General features: G+C 44.4%; 1 protein-coding gene across 2 annotated transcripts in view; it reads left to right on the forward strand.

Annotated features, from left to right (window-relative positions):
• SNED1 (sushi, nidogen and EGF like domains 1) overlaps positions 1-24752 on the forward strand; it is a 79947-nt gene that overhangs the window by 19756 nt on the left and 35439 nt on the right. Inside the window, exons 2-15 of one of the 2 annotated variants that reach the window (XM_035133206.2) lie at positions 6105-6392; positions 7068-7208; positions 9239-9401; positions 12566-12691; positions 13999-14112; positions 15627-15740; positions 16113-16226; positions 16446-16562; positions 17163-17288; positions 18842-18946; positions 20741-20854; positions 21866-21985; positions 22947-23063; positions 23181-23297. In XM_035133206.2, coding sequence (XP_034989097.2) covers positions 6105-6392; positions 7068-7208; positions 9239-9401; positions 12566-12691; positions 13999-14112; positions 15627-15740; positions 16113-16226; positions 16446-16562; positions 17163-17288; positions 18842-18946; positions 20741-20854; positions 21866-21985; positions 22947-23063; positions 23181-23297 — 1876 coding nt within the window. Of the gene's footprint in view, positions 1-6104; positions 6393-6414; positions 7239-9238; positions 9402-12565; positions 12692-13998; positions 14113-15626; positions 15741-16112; positions 16227-16445; positions 16563-17162; positions 17289-18841; positions 18947-20740; positions 20855-21865; positions 21986-22946; positions 23064-23180; positions 23298-24752 lie in introns of those variants that run through there. The other variant, XM_060274574.1, reaches the window with a different exon arrangement.

Consider the following 24752-nt stretch of genomic DNA (forward strand, 5'->3'; position numbering starts at 1 on the left):
TCCACATTGCAGGTAAGCCCTGCTTGGGTGCTGAGACTACTTGTGTGTAAGGAAACATGAAAGGGGAAGTCCACTGCCAAGTCCCACTTCCTCTCAGTCGGTTTTGATCCTTCCATAAGCTTGAGGGGGGACACTGCTCTATAGTACTTAATGCTGGGCTCTCCAAGCAATTTAGAAGCCCTGAATTTTCAGGATTCTAAACCATGTGGTGAGTCTCTACAAGTAGAGGTAACTCTGTACTTCAGACCTTCACCCTCAACTTCATTGTGGATGGTAAACTCAAAGAAGGTGATGCACCAGAGGTTGTAGGCTTACCAGCACACATTCCTTCTCCTTTTGGCGCTATGGATTAAACCACTGAGCCAAGGACTTGCCAATCAGAAGGTTGGCAGTTCAAATCCCTGTGATGGGGTGAGCTCCCGTTGCTCAGTCCCAGCTCCTGCCAACCTAGCAGTTCAAAAGCACGTCAAAAGTGCAAGTGATAAATAGGTACTGCTACAGCGGGAAGGTAAACGGCGTTTCCGTGTGCTGCTCTGGTTTGCCAGAAGCGGCTTTGTCATGCTGGCCACGAGATGAGCACCGCAACCCCAGAGTCGGGCACGACTGGACCTAATGGTCAGGGGTCCCTTTACCTTTACCTTTTTACCTGAACAAGACTGATAAAGTACATGTACAGCAAGGGTACGGAACATTTTGCAGCTCAAGGGCCACATTCCCATCTAGACAATCTTCTGGGGCCCACATCCCAGTAGTGGACAGGGCCAGGATCAAAAGTGGGTGGCGCAGTGTTAACTTACACATCCTTCTCGAGACTCCTTCTTAGCAAGCAAGAAACATTATCAAAGACACATTCTAACCATCCACAGAAGGACCAGTGCAGGATATGCCATGGTAATGGAAGTGTGTCTGCGAAGGGTTGTGTTGCCTGGAGAGAGTTCCAAGCATGGGCATAGCCAGGATTTATTTATTTGGGGGGCAGGCTTTATGTTGGGCAGAACTGAGTTATTTGCAATGCAATTGGTCAGTTAAGTATTTTTATTTATTTATTTACTTGATTTGGGGGGTGGCAGCTGCCCCCCTGCACCTCCCTGGCTACATCCATGGTTCCAAGGGCCAGATAGAAAAGTCTGGAAGACTGCATTTGGCCTTCAGAACTGAGGTTCCCCATCCCTGGTGTATAGCAAAGTTAAGAACCAAGTCCATGTGGTAAAAGGGTGACTTTGCACACTTTGGAAAAATGTTTAGGCATTCGCAGAATTCACCCATGCTGGGCCTGTCTGTGGGAAGTAGCTTTGTTAAGCCTGTGGCAAGCTAGTCCACAACTGAATGGCATGGAGTTGAGAGCCAATGAGACATGATTGTTCTCACTTCTGAGCTAGAACAAAGTACCTGGGATTTTGATGGGGTGTTGAGCTCTCCTAACTTGTACATGTTTTATTGCTTTTTTATTCTTTTGTTCGTGCATTCTATTGCAAAGTTTTATGCTGCCCTTCTGGTGCAAAAGCACCAGTCAAGGCAGCTTGCAGCATTTAGAATTTAAATATCAGGACAATAATATATAAAATAATCAACCAAGGAGACAGCATCAGGTGTTAATATCAAGCATAAATATTATCTGCCTCCTCAAATAAAAGCATGCCATAGCAAAATGGGAATCTTGTGTCCATGCTTCACAGAACAAAGTGTTTCATAATCAAGGTGGACCCCTCTCTCATCCCATTCATCCTTGCTTCCAGCCTAGCTGAGACACAGAGGTCTCTCCTCCTGATCTTTAGGAGCAGGCAGGATTATTTGGGAAGAGACAGCCCCCAAGCCTAAGGTCTCCTGATCGAAAGCATTTAGGGCTGATGATCACCAACACTTTGGATTGTGCTGGAAACCAGATTGGTAACCAGTGCAGCTGCTGCAGAATGGTGTCATATGATCTCATGTGTGTGTGCCCAGCAATATCTTTGTAGCTGCATTCTAAACCTGCAGAAGCTTCCAAAGGTTTTCAAACATTAGTCCTATGCAGAGCATACTGGATGCATTATCAGTGGTTCCTGCAGTTGCATCTAACATCAAAAGCCTTATGACACAAGTACAAGAATTAGGACTGCAGTGCATCCCTACTCAGAACTAACTCCTACTGAGTCCCATGGTGCTTACTCCCAGGTAAGTGTGACTAGGATTGCAGCCTTAAGCAATTAGCTGGTTATAGGTTTTTTTTTAAAAAAAAAATTGTAGTCCTCTAAGAAAGTCTTGTTCTTTTTAAATACAGTTTTAAAAAAACTTTTAACAGTGGTGCATCTAAGGCTGGACATCAGGGACTAGGTTCAGGGATCTGCATTCCAAATGTCTGTCCAGGGGGCAATAAATGATAGGGCAGTTCTTGGGCTGGCATGGACGTGCCAGGGTCATCCAAGGCTGGCACTGGTCACTACAGCATTGTTTCTTATTTTTAAGAAGATTTTATCATCAGGGTGTGTCCAGGCATGTATATGGTCACAAACACTCATTTTTATTTTTATTTACTTTTAAAATACTTTAAGCATTTCTACAACACGAGCAAATGTGCTTAGCATTAGGGAAGCAGAAACAAACCCTGTTTTATTCCTGTAGCCATGGCGATCCTATGTCTTAAGTGAGTTCAAAATGTGAATTCACATATGCTCAGTGCAAACTGCTTTTTCAGTTAATTTTTGCTGCAACGTATTGGAAATGTAGAGCCTGGAATGGAGATGGTGGTTTGGGAGGGAAATGACATATTAACTGTGTGTTTCACAACTGAAATAATACACATGGTTCTTTAAGCCCCAACCTTTTCGTAAGGCCATCAGATCCAGGGTCTAAAATTACCTACCTATGATGTCAAGAGCATTGTCTTTGAAAGAGGCACCCTCTCTTTTCTCTCCCATAGGAGGGAATGCCTCTTCTAAGAAGATGGCTGCTATTGCTGAGCTTAAGCAGTCATGCATTCCTCCACTCAATAGAGGGCAGGGTTAATACTAACAGATAGGGGAAATGCAGTTACACCTAAGCTCTGCACCTACCCCCTCTTCATTTTCTCTCTCCTGCTGCACAAGGCAGCCATGAAACTATCTCACGATTGTAGGCTTAGAATCCAAAGTCATCCATGTGCATATGAAGTAACTGTAAGTAAAGAACCTTCCCCCCCTTTACCTATGGGACTCTCTGCATTTTTTAATCCTGTTAAGCAATGCTAGTGATGTGTGAATGAGACAGACGATGGGTGGTGAGTTAGCTCCTGCTTCCAAACTACATACTATAAGTCAACAAAATTTATTTTTTTGAAACGTATTAGTAGTAACACATGTGTTCCCCTAACACAACTAATGATTCTTGCTTCAGAATGATTATTTTTCACCCATATGCATATTTAATTGATGAATTGACTAAAACTCGTATTATTAATTGACCAAGTGAAGGGGCCAGGCTTAGCCGTGCTTAAAACATGACACATTGATTTCAATGGGTCTACTCTAATGATGGCTAAGTTTGCATCTAGTGCTAGGGTTTTTTTAATTGGATGGTAGCCCCAAGAGGAAAGTAATGCTGGTTGGTTGGACCTGGCCCTTACTGAGGCTGCTTCTGGTAACCAACCAATGGTCTTCAAGGTGCTCCTCTTCCAAAGCAGAGCACATGCAGGTTTTATGTTGCCTGCGTTAATCTGCCTTTAATCTGTTTTACATCTGCAGAGGCGTTGGGCTCTACCTTCACTCCTGTGCTCTGCTGTACTGTACAATGATGCTGTGATTCACAGGCTCTGCTTAGATTCCAAGCCTGTGACTGGCCACTCACACATATACACAAAGCATTATTTGAATTCAGAGTTTGCTCACCGGAGTGAAACAGCCTCCTCTCCTCACCTCCCCGCCTCCCAATGTCACACCTGCATCTCAGACCACATTCCATCCACAAACAAGGCCTTAGCTTCTTTCCCCAGCAGAATTTTCCTGCTCCTTTCTGTACAGGCCAGAGTTCAGAAGGTTTGTGGTTTCTTCTCATTCCAGAGAAGTGAGTGATCCTTGTGTGCACATGGAACACGGAGGAGTCACCAAGCCAGAGGGGGCTTCCTGGGGGGGGGGGCAAAGGACTAACTTGGGCTTGGGTTTCTCTTGTGAAATGCTCCTTTCGGTGGTAAGCAAGGCACTGCTTGAAAAAAAAATGTTGGCATGCCACACATGGGGGCTCATTATTACTAATTCCCTGCCTGCTTTGGAAAATGCTACGGTAAAGAGAAAGCTGTCGACAAATGCTTTGCAGTATAGCCTAGCCAAACTCAATGGAACTTGTGGTTTAACTTAGGAACCCTCTAGTTTCTAGTCTTAGAATTGTCCTTGCCAACTTTGGAGTCAAAACTCTGCTCTTTGACCAGAGAGGTACACACTACAGAAACCATAATATGCTTAATTTACTAGATGATTAACCAAACCAACAATGTACAATGTACTAATAAAAGCAAATCTGAATCAGCAGCAAGATGGATGTCTTAGGTGGCACAGTTTGAAAGGGACAATAAGGATATCGTCTCCAAAGCTGCTGTGGGACCAGTTTTGCACCGAGCAGCCCACACCAAGACTGCAGTGGTTGCAGTTAATGCTTAATACCTTGCATGAAGGCATCTACAAAGCAAGTCGCCCCTAGAGCAGGGGTGGGGAAGCTGTGGCCTTCCAGATGTTGCTGGACTGCAGCTCCTATCATCCCTGGCCATTGACCATGCCAGCTTGAGCTGATGGAAGTTGGAGCCCAGCATCTGTAGGGATGCAGCTTACTTCACATGATAACAGAGTCATTCAGTAGTGAGGGAAGGAGTAAAAAGGAGCAAGAGACCTTTTTCAATCTGGTTCTTCAAAAAAAAATGCCCCTCCAACCCAATTGGGACATAACCCAAATCGATCAACTGTGATCTGGCCCGTGGGCCCAGAAAAAAGCATGTGATAATCACCCTTCTTGAACTGCGGCAGTTCAGAATGAAGGCAAGAGATTGCATGAAGAAATGCTCCCTGCCCCATTGAAATCTTAGCAGGCTGAGGAATATGTTTCCATTCCAGGTAGTTTTTAAGCATTCAAATATGCAGTCAACACTAGCATACTGAACTGTAAAGTCACATGAGGGCTGTGCTGGATAACTTCTCTGAATGTGTAGATTGATCCCAGTTCTTCCTTTTTCATGTAGAAAATTCTATCTATTTCTACCCTGCCTCCTGTCTGTCTTGTGTCAGTCACAAATGTTGCAGGCTCAGGATATGATATTAATCAGCAAAGGTGTATAAATGGGGTGAAACAGTCCAGCGTAGGAGAGGAGAGATGACATCCTGCCTGCAAGGGTTTTGATTCTAAGAGTGGGAGTGGTGTCTCTCCCGCTCCAGCAGAGCTGCTCGTGTATATATACCCCAGTGTCTTTACCTTGACCAGAGAGGCAATAAATAACCTCCTCCATCTCCTAGTCCCTTCGGAATAAACCCTTTTGCCTCTTTATCACGAGGAAGTGAATAGTAAGTCCTGCTGCCTTGAGAGGTGAGTGACCCAAACGAGCTGCACCCTGTTTGTTCAAATCACTGTGGCTACCGCAGTTTTCTCAGCTGTTCCTCCTTCCTTTGGCCCATCTCCGGCAGGAGAACAGGGCATGACTTGTTCTGCCTCCTTTCTCAGACCCCTTGGCCATGGCTCTCAAGCCCTCGTATGCAGCAAGCAAGTGGCAGGGGTGGAGAGAGTGGGAAGGTGGGGGGGGGGTGTTTGAAAGCAGAGGCAGTTCCCTGGATTAATTTTGGCACACAGTTTTTCATCTACGAGCTAGGAGAGTGGCGTGCCTGCATTTTAAAGGCTAGGAAGGGGAACACGTACTTAGAAAAAGAAAACTTTCTAAAGTAAGTGTGAGGCTTGTCTTGTGGGGCAGATCCTTCCTGAATTTTTCTGCCGTTTCTGCATCCTTTTTTTAAATCGTCGGTGGAAGGCATGCAAGAGAACAAGCAACCTTCAGGCATAGCAATGTTTCTGCCCTCTGCGCAAAGTCAGGGCCCGCAAGTTCAATTTAATTCAAATCCCCTGATTGTTTACCCTTTTTCCTTTTTCAACATGCCTCACTTTTTCCTCCTGTCTAGGTCAACAACAATGGAATCATTTCCTTTTTGAAAGAAGTGTCTCAGTTTACACCAGTGGCTTTCCCCATCTCCAACGACCGGCGTGTGGTTGCTGCTTTCTGGGCGGACGTAGATAACCGGCGTGCAGGGCAAGTGCATTACCGGGAAACTAAGGACCAAGCCATTTTGATGAGGGCCACTAAGGACATCCGGCAATATTTCCCAGAATTCCCACAGTTCTCTGCCCAATGGGCATTCGTTGCCACATGGTACCAGGTCACCTTTTTTGGAGGAAACTCGGTTTCTCCGGTAAGTGGCGAAGGATGTTGGTGTTGGGTACTGGATAAGGGGGTTATTTTCCATAGTGCATATTGGGGTAACCAATGTGGTTGAATTACAACTCACATAATCCTTGACCATTGGCCGTGCTGTCTGGGGCTTATGGGAGCTGTAACCCAACAACTTCCAGAGGGCACTATGTCATCTATCCTTGATATCTGTTCTATTTCATGTTTTACAGTTGCAGACTACAACGTGTAATGAGCTGCTGAAGCAGTTAAACTTTTATTTATTTCAAACTTTTACATTCCACTTTTCTGCTATGTAAGCCTTCAAGGCAGATTTTTTTTAAAAAAAATTGTGGGGCAGGGGGAGCACACAATCCAATAACAAAGAGTTTTAAAAACTAAAACTATAAAATTAAAAAATCATAATACCAGGTACAAACAGAAAGCATGTTGGAGAGTGGCAAAACGGTTTAACTATTAAAAGCCTGGAATGCCCTTGCTGAAAATTCAGGCTCAGACCTTCTACCTCTTCCTGTAGTTGAATTCTGTAAAAAGGCAGGTCCTATGTTCTGAGAAGGGATTAAGAACCATTGTGGCTGACTTTCCTTATAAACAGTCTGGCTCTGATAACTAATTCTGCAGTTTATTGTGACATGTTCATTGTGGCTTTTGCGGTGCTGTTTTTTCTTTCTTTCAGGTTAACACCTTCCAAATAGTCCTCATCACCGACGGCATGCTGTCCTTCACTATCTTCAACTATGAGTCCATCACCTGGACCACCGGAATGCATGCCAGCAGTGGAGGAGACTCAGCAGGCCTGGGAGGCATTGCGGCCCAGGTAGACTCCATGGTCACACCTTGCAAGCAAGTCTTCTTTCTAATACATGGCGTGCATTTTTCCAGACAGTAGTTTTGAAATAGCAAGGCAATATTTCCTCAGCCCCAATTTCTCTCTCTTACTCTCTCTTCAAAGCCATATAGGGAGCTTTGTGATAGAGCAACCACAGCTCTTTACATTGGCCAGTGCCTCATGGTTCCTTCCCATCACAACCTCAGACTCTTTAAAGAGCCACCCAGCAGAGACTGCAGCAAGTACAGCCTCCCTTTGTTTTTTTTTGGGTTTTTTTTTCCAATTCTGGTGTGCTGTTTTATTTCTTTTAACCAGTGGCTGTTCAGATGTGTGAATTTACCACTAATTGATATGTGCTTGGCTGGCTGCCGGCTCTCATCTGAGCGTCTCCGGTAGGCAGGAAATTGCAGGTGTAAAGGAAATGGACCCATTTTCAATCCCAGAAATTCAGAAGTGCAGGCTTTTGCGACTGTAAACAGAGCACTAACCACATGCTTTGGAATACTGTACAGTGCTTCAGGAACACCCTGCCCCAGTCCAGCCAAAGCAGGAGAGAGAGAGAAAGTTGAAAAGTTTTTCACCAGGCTTGTGACCAAGTTTGCAGAAACGTGCTGCTGTAACTTGCAAGGGCGATAGAGTGCCTCGGCACGAGCACCTCACGGCTCAGCATGGCAAAGGCTTCTGCTTGGCTAGAGCTAGCAAATCTGTTCTCGTTTCACGGAAAGGAGCGAGTGTGTCCAAGATTCTCTTGGATTCACCCTGTGCAGATGAATGAGGATGAAAATAGGCTCAGCGTTCTGTGTGCGTTCCAGCAAGTGAGTCATGGATGTGTGGGGATTGCTGAGGCTTTATGGTGCCAAGAGCCATTTGGGAGAAGGGTTGCAATAAGTAGATCATCCAATCCCTCTCCCTGTCACCTTTTTTTTTTTTTAATGCTGACAGTTCCTCATGTGTCATAGCCAAGATCTTTAATCCTAGCTGACATGCAAAACAGTTACAGGATGCCTTCGAGGATCCTTGACTGCTCAGTGGTTCTGAAAGCAACTGAAATCAAGGCTCCATTGTGATGGGTGCCCTGGAGAAAGAATGCTTGCCTCAAAACAGCCTTGCAAATAAGTTGGTCGCCCACAAAAATGTGCACTAACTGCCAGCGAACATTAGTCATTTATGGCCCGAAAAGAAAGAGCGAGCCGGCTTCTGTAAACTTTCCTCGCATGGTGGCCACAGATGAATTATCTTCATCACAGGTGACCAGGCAAATGATTGTTTGCATGGCTGCTCAAAGAAATTGCATTCTGAATATATTTATTACATTTATGTCCCAACTTCTTTTTATTTCCCGTGGAAATAAAGGTGGTGTACATAGGGGAAAGGAAATGGACGGAAGTCAGGAGGTTAAAGAGAACCTCTGAAAATATCTTTTCCTTTTTTCTTTCTCTTTCTTTTTCTTCTCTTCTTTCTCTTTCTTTGCTTCTCTTTACTTTTATTTCACTTTTTTATGTTGGATATTTTGTATCTTTATTTCTACTTGATGGAAAATAATTGTTGAGGTTGAAATTGTAAAACCAATAAAAAAATATTTACATACATAGGGTTCTCCCATTGGGGCACTGATCAGACACAAGCCTGCATGTTTGCTGCATCATGGGCCTTCAGACCATAGTCCTAGATCTCGCATGATAGGGAATGAATGGGGAAAGATGTCCAGGTCCTGGAAGGAATTCTTTTCCAGGAGGGCAAAGTGGGGCCATCTTAGCAAACTGCTGCCCCCCATCAGGGACTGGAAGAGTTGTTGTGCTGAGGGAGGGTGCACTGCCTCTGATCCATAGCAGGAAAATTTCAGGTGGGAAGTGGTTGTAGCAGTAACCAATATACAGAGGGATGCTTCCCTTCCTTGTGTTCTTGCAGTCCATTCTTCTGCAGGGCACTGGGGGGGAAGAGAGAAGTGCCTTGCCTATCAACACAGCTGCCCTGCTTTCCCCACAGAGAGGTTTCACTCTCTGCCCTTGTCTTCCTAGGCAGGTTTCAATGCCGGTGATGGAAAGCGGTATTTTAACATCCCCGGATCCCGCACTGATGACATTGTCGACGTGGAGATGACGACAAATGTGGGTATCCCCGGGCGCTGGGTGTTCAGAATCGATGATGCCCAGGTGCAAGTGGGGGGCTGCAACAACACAAGTAAGAGGACAGCAGTTAGGTTTATTTAACCAAACCAATTCTTCCATCCCTTCTTTTTGTCCCTGTGAAAATCCCAGCGCTTATGAAAGAAAGGCAGCCGCTATGCAGCTGGGGTAGTTTGGGTGTGGCAAGTGGAAGCCTTATTTTCCTCTGTGCACAAATATGGCCAGCAGAACATGGGAGGCACTGGTGGAGGAGCCATGCTCAAGCTGCAATTTGGGAGGATATGACTGTATTGCTGCATGAAACTGAGAGTGCATCTCTGGCTGCTGGTGAGCTGTGAATGAGGCAAGGGGAGAACCTGGAGATAAATGAATGTAGGATTATGTGTAAAATGTGCCTCCAGGCTTAGAGCTGCAACCTTTAAATAGTAGATGCCTTCTGAATGGTTGGTCAGTCATGGAGTTGATTGGTCATCGAGTAAAAAAGTGCAATTCTAGACATGTCTACTCAGAAGTAAAGGTAAAGGGGGCCCCTTAACATTAGGTCCAGTCGTGACCAACTCTGGGGTTGTGGCGCTCATCTCGCTTTACTAGCCGAGGGAGCCGGTGTACAGCTTCCAGGTCATGTGGCCAGCATGACTAAGCCGCTTCTGTCGAACCAGAGCAGCACACGGAAACGCCATTTACCTTCCCGCTGTAGCGGTCCCTATTTATCTACTTGCACTTTGACGTGCTTTAAAACTGCTAGGTTGGCAGGAGCTGGGATCGAGCAACGGGAGCTCACCCCGTCACGGGGATTCGAACCGCCGACCTTCTGATCGGCAAGCCCTAGGCTCTGTGGTTTAACCCACAGCGCCACCCACATCCCCAGAAGTAAGTCCCTCCAAATTCAGTTGGGCGTACTCCCAGCTAAGTGTGTGTAGGATTGCAGCCATAGTTTAATTGGTGAGGGCCAATTTCAAATCATGAGTCTGTGAGTTAAGGTCATACATGTTTGGTTTTCAGCTACTTTGGTGTTACCATAATATGTGATGAAAAGCAAAATATAAAAGATGGCCTTGCCTTTTAACAGTAATTGGAATTTCAAATGTATCTCCCACTTTCTTTGTATCATACACTTCTTCATTGCCAGAGTACTTTATAGCCGTTGTGTGTGTGTGTGTGTGTGTGTGTGTGTGTGTGTGTGTGTGTGTGTGTGGTGTTGCTGTTTTGCATATCTGCTATTTAATATTGTAAGAATGGGAAAATTCTTAATTAAAAAAATTGCGAGAGAAAGTACACTTTTAAGATTCTAAGGGCTTGTATGCATCAGAGTTTACTGTGTGTTTGTAACTGTTTGCGTTCTCATTTAATTTGTGTAGTCCACATGATGTTACCCTCCAACAATACCAGCCGTGATGCTTTCCCCCTGCAAATCCAAATTTACCCAATAGGGGGATAATCTGTTAAATTGGGGAAAATCAGGCGCCAAACTGCTCCATGTGGGGTTGCAGCAGTGTGTGTGTGTGTGTGTGTGTGTGTGTGTGTGTGTGTTTGGGTGGGTGAATCAATCGTCATTGCCAGTCCCCTTACCACACCCACTACTGTATTTTCTGGCAGCACTTGTCAGTATTTCTGGCACACTCTAGAAGGGGGAGGAGGAGAAAGAGGAGGAGGAGGAGAGTCCTTCAGATTTGCACAAAGCTAGAAAACTGCACAAGCAAATTTACAATTGCTTGACCGTGTGCCTTTGCTCACTTCCTGGGCAGGTACATGTGCAGCTATCTGTGCACATGCCCTGTCACTACTTAACTGGCGTAATTGAACCTACAAGTCGGAAGGTAGGAAGAGGAAAGACCAAAATTTCTCCTTGTATGCAAATTTAGATATGGGTAGCTGCGGACTCCTCTGGTTTAATCTGAATGAGGAAAAAGTGGATTGATGGCTAAATAATGCTCAAATGTGGAGAGGCTTTAAAATGCATAAAATACCACATTTCAGCTCTGTGATCAGTTAGTGTAATCCTAGTAGAGATGTCTCTGCCATCATTTGCTTCTTTGGACTGTAGAAGGAAGATGCTGCTAGGTTCTACTAGAAATGTTGCCATTTGCAAATCTGTTCCGTAGGGCTCATAAAATACCTCTCTACGGTGTAATGCATATTGTATTTAGGTGAGGAGCCTAAATACAATATTTATTACATGTATAATAGTCTTCCTCAAACTGGCTATAGGTATATGCAATGTGAGAGTAACAGTAGTGCCCAGTTTCTTGTCACAACAATTCCCCAACATTGGCACATATTTCCAAATGAAAACATACACCCAGACTTCACCAGATCTATGGCTGCTTAGGCTCACATGAATTCTCTTCTGACTCTGAGACAAAGACTTGACTAATGTGCCTATATTAAGGCTATGTGCCTCTCTATAGCTCTCTGGGGCTATATTTTCCTCCCTGAGCTTGCCCCGTCTTGGGAAATCAAATGTTTTGCTGTCTGACTGTTTCCCAAACCATTTTGCCTTTGCTTACCATTGGTTCTTGAAGATCTAAGCTTATTTTTAAGCACGCATGCACACACACTTTAATTTTGGTCAAAGAGTTATAGAATGTTGCTGGCTCTTGATTCTTGGTTTTGTCACCGAAATATTGTAACTTCACTAAAGGCAAAGAGCATGTCTTTGCAGAATGCATGTTATGGGGTGTGCACAGTGGGACACAGAGCTGGCCTAAACTGTTACATGTTTGAATGCTGTTCAAAATTTCTAAGCAGAAATGAATACTGGTACTGTACAGTTATTAACATTTTCTCTTTGTGAACTACTAATAGTTTGCCTATAAATTAGGATTAATTTGACATTTGATGGTCAAAATGATAATGTAAGACCTTTAGAGAGCAAACAAAAGACTTGACATGAGAGAGAGCAACACACACACACACACACACACACACACACAAATGGCAACAAATTTTATATACAGTATTAAAAAATACAGTATTTTGAGATCGTACTATAACTTCCTACAAAATTTCAATCCAGTTTAAATGTGGATGTGCTAATTTCAATTGGAATGTGCCACTTCCATCCATGAGCCCATTGTGTTAATTACAGAGCAAATGGGCTGAAGGCTGCAGGGACAATGGAAGCTGGATCAGTTCAATCCTATTGTTGCTGCAACACATTCTAGTAGTTCTCTAGCTATGCTATCATTTGCTGAACACTGGGTTTGCTTCTTTGTGCAGCATCGGTGTGCCTGACACTCCGCCCTTGTCTGAATGGAGGGAAGTGTATTGAGGACTGCATCACAGGGAACCCGTCCTACACTTGTTCTTGTCTGGCTGGCTTCACTGGAAAGCGATGCCATATTGGTGAGTCTTGCTCATACTTTGCTCACAGTCTTGTATTGAGGAACTTCAGTTAAGAAGAACCTTGCCAGATCAGACCAAAGGCCCATCTAGTCCAGCATTCTGTTCTCACAGTGACCAAGTAGATGCCCGGAAAGCTTCCTTTGGTCTCTGGGCCTGAGGTTCCCCACCACTGGTATAAGGCTTCTTCATTTGCTAATATTTTAATTCATGTCTCTCTTGTTGGCTTATTACTGCCCACCTGCAGCTGCTCCATTCCTTGCTCTAGCTGTCCCATTCTTGAAGAACTGAATGCCCATGAGAACTGACCTGTGTTTGTCTTTGGCATATTGTCATTATTAAATTAGCCAGTTACTTCTCTATTGAAGTGTCAGAGTGAACGAGGAACACACTAAAGCTTTCGTTTAATGAAGTCCTGGGACACTTCTAGAAAACCTCTTTTGTTGAGTTTTCTGCTTGATTTGTTTGCAAGAAGATTAGATGATGTTGGCTAGTTAATAAGCATTTGTTCTGTTTTCTTTTCAGGGAGGTTAGATGACATGTCAAACTATTATCCCATACTTTGCAGTGCGTTTTTCTATGTGACAGAAAGTTTAATCTTTTGGGGAAGTGGGCTTTTTGCACAAGACCTCCAAATAAAATACAGTGGTACCTCTACTTACGAATTTAATGTGTTCCGAACGCACATTTGTAAGTAGAAAAAAATTGAAAATTGAATCCCATAGGAATGCATTGGGAGAAAAAATTCGTAAGTCGAAGCAACCCTATCTAAAAATTCGTAAATAGAAAAAATCCTATCTAAACCGCATCCAAGATGGCGGACGGAGCTCCGTTCGTAAGTAGAATCATTCATAAGTAGAGTTACTCGTAAGTAGAGGTACCACTGTATAATTTCACCAGCTGAATTTGCCGGTATGGGATTGCATGTCATCCAAAAAATAGCAATAGTCTGGAAGTGCCCCTAGTGACTACTGCCATAATTAATGCTAATAGCTACCACAGTGTTGGAGAGTTAAAGCTGTTGACCTTGGGGAAGTCATTTCTAGCTTCTCAACTCCTATAATCCTCCACAGAGGCATTCAGACTGTCGCCAGAGAAAAGGGTATATAACCCAAAGCATCTTAGCATAATCAAAAACATATAAAGGAAGGGCTTTCCCCCCTGTCTTTGCATGCAATCTACACTTCTGGGAATGATGTATCCATAGTAGACATGCCTGCTTAATTACAGATGGTGATGCATGTGAAGTGTTTCGATTGAATGTATGAGAGCACACCCTACTTTTTCGCTTCCTTCCTGTTACCTTCCAGATGTGGATGAGTGCTCTTCCAGCCCATGTCAGAACAAAGCCTCCTGCATTGATGGCATCAACAGCTTCAGTTGCTGGTGTCCACCAGGATTTAAAGGAGCCACGTGTGAAGTTGGTGAGAAACATTGTGTAATTGCAAAAGGACAGGGAAAATCAAATAATAGCTTATAGGCAGGTCTAGGTGGACAAAGTGTTTATAAAGGCATTCCAGTACCAGTACCCAGTACAGAAAAATAAGTGCCAGTACTCGCCATGAAGTTGTAACAGTGAGTGCCACACTTTTTAACAATAACAAAAAGAGGTGCCAGTACTGTGTACCTTTGAGTACCCCGTGAAGAAGAAGGAGAAAGCACTGCCAGTACCTCTTTATTACAGTTCTAGTCTGGGGGTGGGGCAGAAGTTAGGGGTGGCCTGCTCAAACTATGGTACTTTGTGGAACAAATTGGGACAGAAAGCAATTAGCAGTTGGAGTGTGGGAACTGTACGCAAGAAAGTTGCCTTTCTAATTCTCTGCTGAAACATTCTGAATCAGGAAATGTTAAAATTGTGTATGTTTAGGTGTTGCCCCCCCCCTTTTAATCCTAATGCCAGCATCCTTCCAAGTACTAGAGGGTGACTGGTGTGCAGTCACAATAGTTCTTAAATCAGGTCTGGGGATGGGAGACCTTGGTGCAAAAGGTACAGGTGCCTTTCTGCAACTCATATATGCACAATCATTCCCCAGAAGAACAGAACATATGTTCCCACAGCCTGCATAGTATAGAAGTATACTATGGCTGGAGAAAAGCGAAGAGGTAAATGTGATCAGGTTTTTTACTTGCAAGTTCGTGTGTGTGTGTGTGTGTGTCCCACACAGCTATACCTGTGGCTGAATTAACCATGCAGCATACCTGAACCACAGCCCAGACAACACCTCTAAACAGAATGCCTTGTTCAGGGGCTCCTGTCTGGCTTGCCCTTTCCCAAACCAGAGCATTCCTTGGAGGCAAATCAAGTCAAGCGATTGATTCATTTGCCTGTTGATTGTTAAGAAAGTAACCATGCAATGCACTTCACGGTGTGCTATTCACTTGGCAAGGAGGGAGGGAAAGATGGACATAAATTTGGCATGTAAATGGCCACTAAAAGGAGTCTTTGTGGCTGCTGCAGGCATCACCATCCTCCCCAATATTATGAGAACATTCCAAATTTATCTGGTTTCAGAAGTTCAGTTGCATTTTCCAACCTTGCAAGAGCCATTGACTGCAAACTAATAAGGTACAACAGATTCATAGAAGGCAGTTGTTACCGCAAATTGGCTTTTCCCAGCATCATTTTTTCTTGCACAGAGTCCGAAGAAAGCTGTAATTGAATCATATGCCTAAGGAAGGCACTTCAGCTTTGAGAGACCATAATTTCCTATATTCTGCCATTTCCCAGACCCTACATAGCTTCTCACTACCTATGGTGTTACATCCAAGAAATGCTACTAATTCTGAAAGCTGGAGAAGCATGTCTGGGAAAGGGACAAACTAAGTGCAGCAGCCTTGGGAGGAAACCACACCACATACATGCTTGTTTGTATCAATGGAATGGGCAGATCTTTTGTGTTCTAACTTAAGCTCCATTTCTTGTTCTAAAACACTACAGAGGAGTCTCCATGTGAAGCCAAAGAGTGCCAGAATGGCGGGGAATGCCAAGTGGCCAACAGAACAGCTGTGTGCCTTTGCCAGCCAGGTTTTACCGGAGAAGATTGTGAAACAGGTGAGCTAACAATTTAGGCCACATTTAGGCCACCAGTCAAGCAGACAAAAAGCGGAATTTTGAAGCTGTTCCAAGGGGATTCTACTATCAGAGGCTGGGCAGCAAAGAGCATATGTAATACATCCACAGTCCATCTGCAAGCATGTCTTTTTCTGCGCACACAGGGGATTCTTTGCTCTCTTCCATTGAGTGGGCTTATGATACCATGGGGAAGCTTCACAACAGTGATTCCCAGCACTATTTCTACCTCCATCCTCATGAATGACAAGCCTTAAATCATCCATATGCAGAGACCTATATTTGTTTTAAACATGGCTAGGCCTGCAGTTGTGGTCAGGTGTTGATCTTTTTGTTGTTGTTTCTCCTTTGCAGAAATAAACGAATGTGATTCCAACCCATGCCTGAACGGTGGGCGATGTATGGACCTAGTGGACAATTACACCTGTGTGTGTGTGGCGCCATTCACAGGACAGCGCTGTGAAACAGGTGCCCTGATTTCATAACTGCGTGGTGGCACCCTCCTCCTCCTCCTCCTCCTCCCCCCCACATAGCCAGATTCCTCTCAGTGGCGGACTCTTTGCTCTGAGCCTCTCTTTCTTTACTCTGTCAGACGTTCTCCTTAGGCCCAGCCCTGTACTTGTTGTTGTGTATAGTTATTCAGCTGCGTTGGGCTGTACTGAGGCTCCCTACTCTTCTCCGCTCTAGATCCTTCAGCCTGTGAGGGCAGGAACTGCAGGAACCGACAGACGTGCAACTATATCCGCCCAGGGCGCTACATCTGCACATGCTCTCCAGGCTATTATGGAAACAACTGTCAATATGGTGAGCAGGATGACCCCACATCACCTCAGAGAGATTGTCTAAATCAGGGGTGGCAAACCTGTGGCTCTTCAGTTATTGTTGGGCCACAACTCTCACCATCCCTGACTGTTCCCATAAGGCCGAGGCTGATGGGAAATGGAATCTAATAATGTAGGGGAAATTGGTTCCCTATCCCTGCTGTAGTAGTTTCATTGAAAAAATCTGTTCACCCTCATTTTCATAAATGTGCACCCTTCGATTTAGGGTTTTAAGTTGTTTTATGAAATTATTCAGCTACTTTTGGATCAGATCTACTCAAATTAATCAAGTCATGTATTTATCTAAGGTTCTTTTGCAGGCTTCCACTACTGAAAATTCCAAAACACCCTAGCAACTATGCAGTTAGGACGCTTTTCCTTATATCCAACCAAAGTCCTTTGGGCTGCAGTTTGCACCCCGTTATCTTCTCCACTGTAGATATGGAGAACAACTGAACCCCATCCTCTTTCAGAGTAATAATTCATGTGTTTGAAGAACACCTAGCCCTTTTTCCTTGTGCAATATTAACCTGGCATTTCCCCTCTTTCCTCATGTTGTTGATCTCTCGCAAATATTTTGTAGGTGGGCCCAGAATGCCCAGTGCCTGCATGTCCAATCCATGTCAGAACGAAGGTTCTTGCCTTGAAAGCAGCCAAGGATATGTGTGTGAGTGTGCGGAAGGATACACAGGCACTGACTGCGAAGACAGTAAGTGTACCCTGGTCTGTATACAAACTACGTATTCTCTTTGCAGGGAGGGGTGCTTTACCCAAAGCAGCTATAGGAAGCTGCAGTCTAGCATGAAAGTTCATATGGACAGGGGAGCCATTATATTGAGAATTGGGTTTTTGGTTTATAAACAGAACGGTAGCAGAAAAGCAAATTAAAATAATATCAAAACAGAGGTGGGAGGGTGGAAGTGGTGCTGGTCAGTGTTCATAGCTTTTCTCACTTTCAGTTTACAGGGGTGTGAGAAAATGCCTTTACGTTCAGCTAGGGATGGAGTTCAGTTTAGGCTTCCCAATGGAGGCAAGTTATTAAGAAACAGGCATGCATGGAAGAGATAAGTGTTCCCCACCATAATAAGCATGTCTCATTCTGACTCTGGCTTCTCACTGTTGCTTTGGGTAAAATGAAACCCCACCACCACCACCAAAAACAAACAAACAAACAAACAAACAAAAACACCTCTTAAGGGAAATATGGAGAATTATGTGTGGTTGGACACTAATATATATATATATATGACCACTTGCATGCAGCGATGATGGCACAGACATCCCAGCACAAGTTGTCAGTAGGGGAAGAACATGCTAACCAGTGCTAAAAACTCTCAATGTAATGCCAATATAATCACTTAACCTGAACTACACACACACAGTTTTCAAGAGCTAATAGGCCTGTGATCTTGGCAAGTTCCCAGAGCCAACCAGTACTCCAAAAGATGGCAGTCCTTTGGTTTCCATTTGGTCAAAATGGGATGTTTACATCAGCCCCTAACTGTGGGACCATATTCAACAAAGTCAGAGGTTCTCATACCTTTCTTTTTTACACGCTTGTGTGTAGCAAGCTCTTCTTTGGATGAATCAGGTCCTATAACAGCCCTTTCCCAGTCTATATAGCGAATGGCCGCCCACTGACTTCCATCACGCCATTGCAACTGCTAATGCATCGCAGTGTGGGCAGGTGGTACTTCATTTAATGGAGAGTCTCCTGTGCTAAATTTATTACACACTGCAGTATTATGGGAGCTGCAATTTCCTCCATCCGTCTTCTTGTTCCCCACCCCACTTGCCCCTATAAGTCTTTATTGCAATCTTCCATTTGGAGGCAGTGACCCCATGCAAGCAAACACTGGCTCATGTCATTCTCCAGAAGCAGAGGGGAAATGGGTTGAGTGTGAGGTACGTCTCTTACAAGAAGCAATGAGGCTCATTAGAGTCACTGAACAGAGCACAGATAGGACCACAAGGGAGCCTTTGAAAGGTGGAGCTTGATGACTCCAGTGGGGAGCAGCAGCAGCTGGTTTGTAATTTGCAGTCTCTTGGGTGTTAATTAAGGTAAATATCTGAGGTCATGAGAAAGGGAGTAAAGGTTCTGTCACCACAACACTTGTAGCCAAACCTAATCCTCATCCCTCCCCACAACACTCTGTTGGTTACTGGTGGGGGTTGTGAAGGCCTCGGTAGCTTGAGCTTTCGCTGGCACAGATGAGCCTCATTAGTCCCCCCCCTGCCCCCACCCCCTTTGGCTTTTTGCAGAGCTCTCAGAGGACTGTGAGTGTCGGAACGGGGGGAAGTGTCTGGATGGAAACGTCACCATATGCCAGTGCCCGCCAGGATATTTTGGTCTTCTCTGTGAATTTGGTAGGAATGTTGTTAATAGCTACTGATAGGCTATTCTGTCCACCTTCTGAATACTGGTTTCTGTGGCTCAGTAATGAGCTCCGTCAATGAGCTCTTGCTTTGGAGATAGATGAGCATTTTTCAGACAGCTTCAGGCAGGTTGAAAATTAGGTTGTTGCTTGTGTATACACTCATCCCACTTTTACTTATGGCAGGGACATAGTCCATATGCTGTTGGACTCCAGCTCTGATTAGCCCAGCTAGCATGGCCAGTGGTCAGGGGTGATGAGAGTTGTAGTCCAGTGGGACGTGGTGGCACTGTGGTGTAAACCACTGAGCCTCTTGGGCTTGCCGATCAGAAGGTTGGCGGTTCGAATCACCACGACAGAGTGAGCTCCCATTGCTCTGTCCCAGTTTCTGCCAACCTAGCAGTTCAAAAGCATGCCAGTGCAAGTAGATAAATAGGTACAGTTATGGTGTTTCCATGTGCTCTGGCTTCTGTCACAGTGTTCCGTTGTGCCAGTAGCAGTTTAGTCATGTTGGCCACATGACCAGAAAGCTGTCTGTGGACAAACGCCGGCTCCTTCAGCCTTAAAGCAAGACGAGCGCCGCAACCCCAAAGTCACCTTTGACTGGACTTAACTGTCCAGGAGTCCTTTACCTTTTTTTTTTTTTAAGTCCAGCAACATCTGGAGGGGGGACTGATTTCCCCATTTCTGGCTTGCGGTAAGTGAGTTTTGCAAAACCTGTTGGATCAGAGACAGCAGTGGGACAAAAAAAAATACAATCCACCATGTTTACCACAGGAAATGATATTTCTCTCAAACCACTTTCAACACTCTTAAATAATATTGTCCATGTCTAGCCTTTGTTTCTGCCTAAGACAGAAAAAGGTGAGTCGTATAGTACTTTCCTTATGGAAATCCAGGTCTTTTTCAGTTACCAAGTCATCAAGATGACTCTGAAGATTCTCACTGACAAGGATAACTGTCTTGATTTTGACTGTATCACTGTTACATTAGTCATGCTCAGTTTCAACCTCCCATCTAGAGATATTCCAGCTGAATCTTTTCCAAGCCAGCCATGTTTCCACAGGTCACACCCCAGTGCCCCCCCATAAAAAAAATCTAAGGCAGAGACAGTGGATAACATTGCACCGCCCTCTCTGCTCTTCTGATCATCACCTGAAAAGCATAGAGGACTCAGTTTTCTTCTTCCTTGGAGTACTGGGTTGGGCACAGAGAAGTAAACCTCTTTGCCCAGCTCAGCACTGCAATGGTGAGTAAAATATACATGCACACTCCTTTGCTGGTCTGCAAGGATCAGCTGAGGAGTGGAGGCGGGGCTTTTTGCATGTTTGTGTGAGAATGTGGGGTGTCTATACCCACTTTTGGACCACAGTCACTATAGGCATGTGGCCCCCAGGGGGGGTTGCAATGGGGCAGTGTGGCCGTCAGAGTGAAAAAAGTTAGCCTCCCCAGTGTAGAATCCTCTCAGAGTTAAAAGCAATTTAGAAACATGGCATAAAAGTTATTTTAAGGGAAAGTGCCTTCAGATCCACTGTATCTGCTGGTTTTACTTGTGTGTTTCTTAATGCAGCCACCACCACAAAATGTTTATTTAACTGTTGGGCATAGCTGCCAAGTTCTCCCTTTTTAAAAGGGAAATTCCCTTATGCTGAATAGGCTTCCTCGTGAGAAAAGGGAATACTTGGCAGCTATGCTGTTGGGGTATTTTTAAATAAAGCTCACCTGCATGGTACTGAGCTACATGACAGGGAACTGCTGTGTGTTTGTTTCCTCCCCGCCACTGCAGAAGTGACCGCAACACCTTGCAATATGAACACCCAGTGCCCAGATGGAGGCTACTGTATGGAGTATGGTGGCAATTACCTTTGTGTGTGCCATACGGATTACGGCACAAACCACAGTAAGTAGGATAGGGAGTCCGGGCACATCGAAATGGGCTTTGAATCTGAGGATCAAGGTGGTGGGAAAATGCCCAGTATTGCATACCAGAGAAACTAATCCAGAACCCACTCTGAGTTGTGAATACTAGCTAGGGGCCATACCCTGCAACATAAATGAAGCAGTTTCTTTGAATGCAATAAAGACTTTGGGAAGTGTAATGCAGTTGATAGAATGTTAGTTTTGAATGCCGGGGTGAAGCTGCATGTGAGAAGGGGATGCATGAGCAATTCATATCTTCTTCTGTTGCCTCTTGCTTTTCACATGCAAATCCGATCCAGGGTTGAAGTCCCTGAGCAAATCGTTTCTTCCCTGGTAAATGAGATAAGACTGGGCAATCTCTTTGGGCCAAACTGCACATAAAAGTAACTGCATCTGCATTGGATACAGGGATTGATCATTATTGGAAGCGCAGCACATATGCATGAGAAATTAACCACCACCACCCGCCCCACGGCAGTCCCAAGGAAAATCCCTCCTCTGAAAATGGTATTTGCATTGGCAAGAAATCCCCCCATTGGTTGTCAGGGGGAAATTTCTTTCCAAAGTAAGTATTTGCTTCAGAGGAGAGATGATCTTCAGGACGGCAAGCAGGGGCTAAGTTCCCCTTCCATGCCTTCTGCAATTCTTACAATAATCAGCTCCACCCTTCTCATGCTAGCTGTGTTTTTAAAAGCCTGCAGCACGTTTAACATCAAGTTTAGTTTGTATCCTGAAAAGTGCTGTAAGCATGCTTTAAAAAAAAATATAATTACAGAGATTGTGTAGCTTGTTTGTCTGTAGCAGGCACTAGGAAGATCCCCATAAATAAATATCCTAAGAAACAAGGAGTTGTGGGCTAGAGGACCTCTGGGCTTATTAATTCAAAGATGTGTGTCCTTTTTTCCATGTCATTTAATTGAGCTCCTTTCCGTGGGGCAGGTGGGGTTTTTATTTAGCATCAGCCCATGTGAGGCCATGTCTGCTTTTGCAGCTGAGCCACCCTCTCCTTGTGACTCGGATCCTTGTCTGAATGGTGGATCATGTGAAGCTCAAGAGGACTCCTACACCTGTGAATGTACCCGAGGCTTCGTCGGCAGGCACTGCGAAAAAGGTATTTGCCAACCCTGAATGGAAGAACAGGAGCTGCCTTTCCAAATCCTACTTTGATGCTATGAAAAGGACACATTATCATTTTTTTCCTAGCACAGGGTGATGGAACTGACTGCAGGTAATGTTCTTCCCCTCCTTTTCTCTCCCGTGGCTGGTCCAGGGCATGGTTCTCTCTCAGGTCAAAAAGACATTGTGAGAAGCCAAGACAAACAAAAAACCTTCAGGTTTTACTAAAATGTATTATTCTACACAGTAACATCAATACAGTAAAACAGGGTTTCCCAAACCTGGGTCTCCAGCTGGTTTTGGACTGCAATTCCCATAATCCCTGACCCCCAGTCCTGCTAGCTAAGGATGATGGGAGTTGTAGTCCAAAAACAGCTGGAGACCCAAGTTTGGGAAACCTTGCAGCAAAACAATTCTGAACACAGTAAAAAACAGAAATGGATAAAATATCTTAATAGCCTGGTGCCAACAAACTAGCACTTCCAGTTGCCAAATATTCAGGAAAAAAACAGCTTCCAAACACCAAAATTATATTCAGCATACATTGTAAGGCAGAAAAAATGACATAGCAACCTATCGCAAATAAACACCACTTTCAGTTGCTGTTAATCTGTTCCATTTGAGCAACACTTTTAGTTGACATAACTGTGAGACTGAGCAATGGAGATGTGCAAAACTTAAGCTGATGCAGACATCGGGACTCCTGCTTTGGAAGCAAATTCAATAAAAAATAATTACGCTTTATGTGGAAGTGCTTTTATTTTGTCTGCCATGGATCTGTTGCCAGTCCTGTTTCATTGGATTGGTCAGGGAAGGTGTCAGGGACACAGTTTAACCTGGAGAAAGGGCTAGGGGCCCAGTGAGTGGAACTCCTCCTTCCACTCCTCCTCCTCCTCCTTCCACCTGTCTTTTAAGGGGGCTTGTAACAAGTACAGGTGCTTTTTTTCATTTCCCAGCAAAGCCAAAGCTGTGCAGTTCTGGGCCCTGCCGCAATGGAGGGACGTGTAAAGAATCAGATGGAGAATACCACTGCACCTGTCCGTACCGCTTCACGGGGAAGCACTGTGAGATAGGTATCTCCACTGCATGCACTGCCGCAATTTTAGCTGAGGGGATGGGGACGTAAAGGGACTTGTGGGGAGGTGTTAGGGAATGGTTCGCTATGTAACCCGGACCTTCTGTTTTCACAGGCAAACCTGACCCCTGTGCCTCAGGGCCTTGTCATAATGGGGGGACCTGTTTCCACTATATCGGCAAGTACAAATGCGACTGCCTCCCAGGATATTCCGGGCGACACTGCGAGATAGGTATTAGTGTATTATTTATTTCATTTATGAATCGCTTCCCATGGGGCGTCTGAGAGTGATTTGCAATATTGAAATATATTTTTGTGAAACAGTTGCGCACACATTCTAAAGCAACTGTAGCAGCACACCCCACCTAGATGCTAACTGGGTTCAAGATCTCCATTTAGGAAGTTTGTTGAAAGAGGAACTCCAAAAAACAATTGAGAAGGGGCCTGCCTGATATATAATGGGAGGGACTTCCAAAAGTAGTTATGGGATTGGAGGGGTCTTCCACCCAACAATCTTTTAGACTGGAGCAGCACATGTGAAAGAAAAGGCATGCTCTTCGGGCAATGACTAAGCCAGAGGCCTATTGACTTTAGGCAGCAGGTATGGTTTCTCTCCCTAGAGGGTAAAGCCATCAGACAGGGTCCCCTTTTGGCAACCTAAGGGAGTTAAGAACATAAGAAGAGCCTGCTGGATTAGGCCGATCAGCTTCCTCATCTCACAGTAGCCAACCAATGCCTATAGGAGGCACACAGGCAGAACTAGCCATCCAGCCCACTTTCAGGAGACTGCAACACTATTGTTTTCTTTGTTTATTTCATAAAACTTATACACCTCTTGATTGTGAAATCTCAGAGTGGTTTACAAAAGATATAACGGCAAAGTCAATAAAAGTTCAGAACCCTACTTTCAAAACATACAAAAGTTAAAATATTGAAACAGATTAAAAGTACCTCAACTTTCTAAGCATCTGGGTAGGCTTGTCTGAACAAGAATGTTTTATGCAGGTGCTGGAAGAATACAGTGAAGGAGCCTGCTTGATCTCAATAGGGTCAGGATGTTGAATCTCCAAGGAGTTATAATTTACTGAAATCCCTATTTAGAAATACTCAACTAAATGAATGAATGAATGAATGAATGTATTGTTTATATTGCAGATTTGAGCAAAGTGTTAAAGATTTGATTGCTTTCCATTGTAGAAGTAAAAAGTAAGCCTGATGCCAGGCATGATATGAAATTAGGAGCTGGATTTATCCTGAACAACAATCAAAAGTACTGATCAGTGGTCTAGGTTGAACAATAGCTGGATGCTCAGAACATAGCTGCTTGGGTGGCATAACTACAGGTTGTGATAATTATGTGCCTTGCAGCTATGTCATTGAACTTCTAAAAATTAATCATAAGCACAGTGGAATGGGCAATTTCCATTGATACTACAGTTCTTTAGGAGAGGAGGTTTAATCTTCTCCTTCCCTTCTGGGATCCCAATAGAAATCCCCTCTCCCTATGCTGCCTTTAGTGATTGGAGGCCGACAACTTCCATTGGCACCAAAAGGAGCTTCCACCCTCCATTGGTACCAATAGAAGTTTCCCCACTCCATTACTAACTGGAGCATGGGAGATAATTTTCACTGGAATAGCAGCTGGTGAGGGAAGAATTAAATCTTCCCTCCTCATATGCTGCAGTCC

The sequence above is a fragment of the Zootoca vivipara genome, chromosome 5 (genome assembly GCF_963506605.1).
Source record: "Zootoca vivipara chromosome 5, rZooViv1.1, whole genome shotgun sequence".
Lineage (NCBI taxonomy): Eukaryota > Metazoa > Chordata > Lepidosauria > Squamata > Lacertidae > Zootoca > Zootoca vivipara.